The sequence below is a fragment of the Rattus norvegicus genome, chromosome 2 (assembly GCF_021556685.1).
Source record: "Rattus norvegicus strain SHRSP/BbbUtx chromosome 2, alternate assembly SHRSP_T2T, whole genome shotgun sequence".
In the NCBI taxonomy this organism is placed as follows: Eukaryota; Metazoa; Chordata; class Mammalia; order Rodentia; family Muridae; genus Rattus; species Rattus norvegicus.
In genome coordinates, this window is record NC_141535.1 from 187,382,794 (window position 1) to 187,390,000 (window position 7,207).

Consider the following 7,207-nt stretch of genomic DNA (forward strand, 5'->3'; position numbering starts at 1 on the left):
CTCTGTGTGTGCATGTGAATACATGTACATATGTACATGTGTGTATGCATGTACATATGCATATATGTGTGGGAGGGTGCATGCTTATTGAGGCCGGGGACGACCTTCGGTATTATTGCTCAGAGGAGCCATTCACCACTTTCCCATCTTGTCTGAGGCAGTCCCTTACTGAACTTGGCCTCACCCGCTAAGCTAGGCTGTCTGGCCAGCGAGCCCAGGAGACCCGTTTGTCTCTGGCTCTCTGAGGCTGTGATAACAAGTGTGTGTGCTACCATGTACGGGTTGTTTCTGTAGATTCTGGGGATTGAACCCAGGTCTTCTTGCTTGCCAGACCAGCACTTTACTTACTGAGCTACTTCTCCAGCCCTGAGTTATATCCTTTTTATCAACATAAATTAACTATACAAAACGATGGATTTCGCTATAAGGCTTTCATAGATGTACGGAAGATACTTTGATCATAAAGTCCTCTGTTGCCCACACTTACCCCTACCCCTCCTGCCAGTCCCTTTCTCTAATCTTGGCCTCGCACTGCCATGACTGCCACTGTTAATATTTTTAGATTGTCTCCTGATCCACTTGGGAGGGAATACGCGAGGTAATGCTTCTTTAGGGTGTGAGCAGGTAGTTCAGCTAATCTCACCAGGAGACTATCCCTGACATGGTGGTCACAACCATGACCTCATATGTCTAAATCGGTGCAAAAGACGGAAATATACGTTTTCTCACTGATCACAAGACTTTCCCAGCTCTTCTCTGGAATTTTCCTCCACATTCTGTGGCTGACGGCTCCCACATTCAAGAGCGTGTAACGTTACTTTCCCATATCAACCTTCTTTTGTGTGGGAGACAGCATATCCCTTTTCCTGTAGGTTGACCCAAACTCACAATTTTCTGTCCCTGCCTCCCGAGTCCTGGGATTTCAAAGCCAGTATGCCTGGCTCTAGCTGCCATGCTCGGTGCTGTTGACAGGAGCCATGATTCAGAAATGGCCCCCAAGACATGAGGGGAACCTGGACTCCGGAATAAAATGCTGTTGTGGACAAACGGTGGCCACCTAAGGCCAGGACTGTGCCAGGGGCTGACTCACTTGTGCTGAGTTTGCTGGTCAGCCTGTCTGTCAGCTGACCGCCTTGAGCTAGTTGCTCCCGGAAGCTCTGGCCCAGGTAGTAGTCAATGTCGTTGCTCCTCAGGAGGTCCTCAAAAGATTTGACTGTATCTTTTGAATGTTGGGTGAGAAGATAACAAATCCCTCTCCCTTCTCGTATTTTCTGACGCAGATATGACAGTTCTCGGGCCTGATCCTGAATCAAAGAATCGTATTTTCTAGTGCAGGAAAGAGAAAAGCAGGGAGGAATGAAAAACTGTGAGTGGTAAGTGATGGGGGCCCCTGGAGTCCTCTGTGAGAACATACGTAAGAAGCTCCCGGCTCAGACTCCTACTGTCCATGGATGGTGTTTAAAGGCGAATTCCATGCTGAGAAACTATGGACCCAGCTCTCAGAGGACACCATTGTTCTCAGCTTCTCTAGAATGTTAGCTAAAGCCAAACCATAAATCCTGTGGGAGTAAAGAACCCCCACATCTTACCTCTCATACAGCTCCAATATAGGTGGACACCGTAGCTACTCTATAAATATTTAGAATTTTTTTTAAATCCCAGGCCCACCTAGGACCTTGTCTATCTTCTGGTTCAAATCTCATCTGATGCATGAATTTCTTCTATGCTCGATACTGTGGCAGATGGCATTTTGCAAAGATAGTAATTATAGTCTCTTACATTATACACTCTTCTGAAACATGGCTTTGCCAGTCTTCCACCAGCAAGAAAGATTATTCTCTACATAGTTAGATCTGGAAGGTTCTGTGTCCGTGTTAACCTAGATAGCACAATGGAGGCCTCACCGTGCCAAGTTGAGAGAGAGTTCTTTACCTGCCTAGCAAGATCTACATCCTGTCCTAGATACTCGCTTTCACACAGGAGCAACACCAATGAAGACCACCATACCATGAGAAATCAATCAGAGGAGAAATCCTTGAGGTCAAAGAGAGAAGCCAGAAGCCTCGTCATGGATAAAGAATCCATGCGCACCTCAAAAAGGCCTTTCAGAGCACTCTGGCCTCAGCTTCTATCTGATAGCAGCCACGTGGGAGACTCAATTGAATCGAGTCAGCCCAGAGAATCATGAGATGGTAAAGCCGCTGTCTTGGAATGGTTTATTACTCAGCACTAGTTAGGACAGAGGCTGAGTTTTATGTCTGATCAGTGTTTTTCAGCATAAAGTATCAGAAACCGTGATAACTGAAGCCAGCATTGAGAACTTAACAATATGGCAGACACTACCTAAGCACACATGGTAGTTCAATTAAGCCCAACAACTGTCCTGGAATCGGGTTCCTTTTTCTCTTCATGTCGTAGGTAAGCCAGTAGACTGGGAACGTTTTCGTGCTTTGCACAGCTCCTAAGCTGCAGACTTCAAGTCAGGCGGCTGGGACTAGTGTCACTACTACCCTATATCACATATGCCACTGTCATGTTTTTAACAGCTGTAACAGGACAGCCCAGAGATCTGCCACCACCATCCGATGTGGTTCTGGCTGTCCCCATGATCCCTCAGCTCAACCACTATTTAAATAAGTCCCCTTCTGATTACCAGGATGCATTCTCCCTTACCACTGCCAGGGCTGCCCCGTTCTGATTATAGACTTAGACATCACTCAAGGTGAAGGCCTGAACAGGTCCCCCCTTACCCAGGCCACGAGGCGGACCTCAGCTCCTCAGCCAGCTTCCCCTCTAGTCCAGTTTTGGGGAGCTGGGCCTCCAGCTGGGATACTCTCTGGATGAGATTCTCTAGATTCTTTTTGGCCTGGAGCCCTGGAGGGTAAAAAGCCCCGGTGCCATCTGACAACCAGCCCTCGTCTTCATCAGTGACGCTGTGGGGTGAGGCCCCCTCAAGGGTTGCCACGGCTCTCAGCTTGCGGGGTCTCTCCAGACTCGATGAGTAATCGCTTGTGGCAGACAGGGACCGGACCCGGCTCCTCAGGTTCTGAATGACCTTGTAGGCATTCTGTAGCTGGGCTTTCAGATCTCGGATGTCCTTCCTCAGGAGAGAGCTGTCGTCTGAAGTTCCTTGTGCCTGGAACTCCTCTCGCTTCCCTGGCTTGTTCTCCAAGGGCTTCTTCACAGGTGAGCTGACCAAGACAGGGTCCAGGTACCCCTGCTCAGAGCACAAGCCCTCCACCAGCACCACAGGCCTCAGGTTACCGTGCTCCTCACACTCTGAAAGAGACAGAAACAACTTGAAGAAAAGCTGGGCGTGCTGCTGTGGACACTCTGGCGTGGGGGTGGGGGCAGGCTGGTCACAGAAATAAGTACCGGGATAAAACCCGGGGCAGGGCTTCCTTTAGTTCTGGCTGTAGACAGACATTCACATTTAGCATTTCTTGCCAAAGACACAGAATTCAAACCTTCCAGTGTCCTGTGTCCTTAAGTGAGACATTAACAAAGCCTCACGTATGTAAAATGAGCACAAGGACTAAAGAACAAACTGCTTCTCTGGAGTTTACTGACAGCTATGATGTAAAACTATTGGTGTGTCAGAAACTAGAGAATCTCAAACTGATGATCTCATTTTGAAGAGATCTGCAAAGTTCCTGTCCTTCTGTGGGTCCTGGGTCTCCTTTAGCCCCAATTTCCCTGCCCCCACTGCGCATCATGAGTGGCAGTGGCCTTAGACATCCAAAATGCAATGCGTGACTCCGGGGAGAGAAGGAGGCCCCCACACACTGTGTACTCACCAGGGCTGGTGGTCTCCTCACGTTCAGCTTCATTCTCACTTCGGCCACAAGTCTCATAGCCCAGGTCCTGAAGGTCCACCTGGATCTGCTTGCTGTCCTGCTTCACCAGGGATTCACCTGTGTTCAGAAAGAGACAGTGGATGCTACAGGGTGTTTGGACATCCCACATGTTCCCTCAGCCACAGACTAACATCTGGACTTGCTGATCTCCAGGCTGTCAGTAGCTGACTTGGCTCTCCGTGTGATGGTTTCTTTCTTCCTTTGCACCATAACAGATTCTTCAAAATCCTGGTGAGTGCCTCAGTGGACTCAGCACTGTCCAGGGGGAACTGCTGTACTGAGGGGGTGTTCGTTATTCAACGAGACACGGGCACGTGAACTTGGAAAGTCTAATTTTGGTTAATTTGATATAGTGCTACCTTAATGGACAGGGCAGGGCCAGATGTCTTGGGACTATTAATCACTTTAGGTCCATTGAAACTAAAGACCTTGTGGATAAGGGGCCTAATGGTTTCACAGGGGCTTCCTGACATAGTCATATGCAGTTCCTGACTTGCCCACATCTATTCTCAAGTAAGCTTTGGTTTTCGGAAGAGAGCCTCTCTGTGGGCAGGCACAGGCTCGCCCAGGTGGGGAGAGTGCCTGTTAGCTATGGAAGGCTTTATCTGCTGTCACTGGGGTCTGAGAGGCATCCCTCCAAGTCTGCCTCTGACTTGTTGGCCAGATGTTAGTCTGTTTCATTCCTATATTTTCACCATGGCTTTAAAGATCTGTTTATTTTTATTTTGCATGTAATGAGTGCTTTGCCTACATGTGCCTATGCGCACCATATCCATGCCTGGTACCCTCAGAGACCAGAAGAGAATGTTGGATGCCCTGAACTGTAGTTACAAAGAGGTGTGAGACACCTTGGGGGTGCTGGGAACAAACTGGGGTCCTGTGCAAGAACAAGTGCTCTTAAGCCCTGAGCCTTCTCTAGACCCTTCACTGTAACGCTAAAACCTTGCTTTCTTCCTTTATTCTTTACATCCATCCATCAACAGATGGATGTAAAATATTCACCACCACATATCTAAGACTGCATGTCATGGCTGAGGTGTTCACAGGTTGGGGCAGAAAGACAGAATGTGAGAAACAGGTGACTTTGTGGGCAGAGGACGCAGCGAGCTGGTGACACTCACTTAATATGGCTCTGTACTTCTCTAGCTGGTTTGCCTGGGCAAACACAGTGGCTTCTGAGATGAGCAGCTTCTCCTGGAGATCTTGGTACCGTTGTCTACACTGAGCCAGCTGGGAGCGCAGGTGTTTGGTGGACCCTGGTAGGCTAAATTCTGGCTGATGTCCAGAGTCTTGGGCCTGGGACTTGTTCTCCAGCTGCAAAAAGACCCAATACAAGGATCAGGACAGTCTGAGGTTACCCTCCACGTGGTAACAGTGACCCCCTCTGTCTGAATGTGGACTGGGTGCATCCATGTGTTTACCACAGCAGATCTCCTGCCATTTGGCAGGTCTCTGCTTTCTAGAGAACTGAATGTTATATTCATTTTTCTCTCTGCAGTGCAGGGCCAATCAAGTTGGCAGCAGCTTACAATAAACATGTACTCAATTTCCTGAAATAGTTGGAAATTTCCATTTCACCCTCTCTGTGTTGCTGTCCCAAGGGCCTTCTCAGAAGCCTCAGAATGCTCCACTTCACTCAATGTAAGGCAATTTCTTTCCCTCCCATGAGGCCATGACACAGACACTCTGGAACCGTAGAGGAAGCAGTGGTAAAAAGATAGCATTGCACACCAATGTCTAGGCTCCGTCAAGAACCAGAGCATCCCAACGTAGGGCAGTTACATGAAAAGCCTTGGCTAGGTGATGGTGCCTGTCACACACCTCTAATTCTAGCACTCGGGAGGCAGAGGTGAGCAGATCTCTGAGTTTGAGACCGGCCTGGTCTACAGAGCAAGACATCCAGGGTTACACAGAGAAACCCTGTCTTGGAAAAAAAAAAGGAGGAGGAGGAAGAGGAAGAAGAGGAGGAGGAGGAGGAGGAGGAAGAGGAGGAGGAGGAGGAGGAAGAGGAGGAGGAGGAAGAGGAGGAGGAGGAGGAAGAGGAGGAGGAGGAGGAAGAGGAGGAGGAGGAAGAGGAGGAGGAGGAGGAAGAGGAGGAGGAGGAGGAGGAAGAGGAGGAGGAGGAGGAGGAGGAGGAGGAGGAGGAGGAAAGCATTGCCTGGCTCACTGAGTGCCTGGAGGGTAGACATCAGTTTCTAACTGCCATCGCAGTCTCTAACCTGGAATTAAATGCTCAGACATAGTCATGAGGTAGTGTGGAACCCTCTCTGATGCTGAACAGGTCCCTCTGATTACAGGGTCCTGCTAGTGGTAGCAAAGCCCCCTCCCTTCAATACTCCCTGACCCACACAGAACAGTTTAAGGTAAAAGCTAAAACTCTCAGTCTTCCTTTGAATCTCTCGCCCTGCCCACACTTACTTGGTAGCCGTCTACTGAGAGAGCTGTCCCAAGCTTGAGACTCTGGGGCCTGGGGCCAGGCCTTGCGGTCATATTCTCCTGTTCTTGGTGTTGATGCTTCTCCGAGGAAGGCAAGCCCATGTTCATTCTGTCCACCTCCCTGGCCAGGCGCACGAGGAACTCTGGCATCTCCTTAGTGTTCCCTTCCGAGCTTCTCAGGACCAGCTGCTCTTTGAGGAGGTTGATGATGTTGTAGGCACTCTTGAGTCTCCCCTGGACTTTCCTGAACTCAGCCTGAAGGCTGTCCTCACTCAGACCCCCTTTGGCCACCACGGTCTCCACCATCACCTCGCCCTTCTCCTTGTCTTCCTCCACCTCCCATCCATCAGACATTGCTTCTCCCATCTGCTCTTTCAGCTCTGCATTCTCAAGGCAAAGGCTCAGCATGGTGTTCCTGCGAGAGAGACATGAGGGGCCAGGTTTGTCGGGATCTGCAGCTCGTCAAAGATCCTTCCACCCACACCTTAGTCCATGAAACACCCAGAGGCACTCAGGTACATATCTGAACCTCAGAGACCTGTAGCGGACCCTCACTTCATACATAGGAAGACCCAGTGAAGGGGTGTGGAAACAGCCTGACCACACATGCTTCCATAGCATCCGATGGCAGCATTACTGAAAGATTGTAAAAGAGAGTCCCAGTCTATTTTTCTTTACTTAGCTTTACTATTTAGTGACTGTTGGAATACACAAGCAAACTTACAATGTTAAGGTTTATGTTTTTAAAGAAAATAGAACCTGCCTATGACAAATTTGTTATTGTGGATTTCATCATTGCCTTAGTTATCACTGGTTTTAAATCACTTAGTGATAAATTGGGGCTCAGGAATAAAAAAATAATAATGCTAATCAGAACTGAAACAAAATGTAGTTATTTAATTATTTGCTATATT

At 48.8% G+C, this 7,207-nt stretch overlaps 1 protein-coding gene across 51 annotated transcripts in view; it reads right to left on the reverse strand.

Annotated features, from left to right (window-relative positions):
* Pde4dip (phosphodiesterase 4D interacting protein) overlaps positions 1-7,207 on the reverse strand; it is a 196,345-nt gene that overhangs the window by 22,257 nt on the left and 166,881 nt on the right. For all 51 annotated transcript variants that reach the window (XR_015668420.1, XR_015668423.1, XR_015668416.1 and 48 more), the window contains 5 exon segments: positions 6,276-6,708; positions 4,979-5,171; positions 3,798-3,914; positions 2,751-3,279; positions 1,091-1,326 (listed from right to left, as the gene is read on the reverse strand). Coding sequence is in view for 42 of the 51 variants with exons in the window: in NM_001389233.1 (NP_001376162.1) it covers positions 1,091-1,326; positions 2,751-3,279; positions 3,798-3,914; positions 4,979-5,171; positions 6,276-6,708 (1,508 nt within the window). In the remaining 9 variants the exon portion in view is untranslated.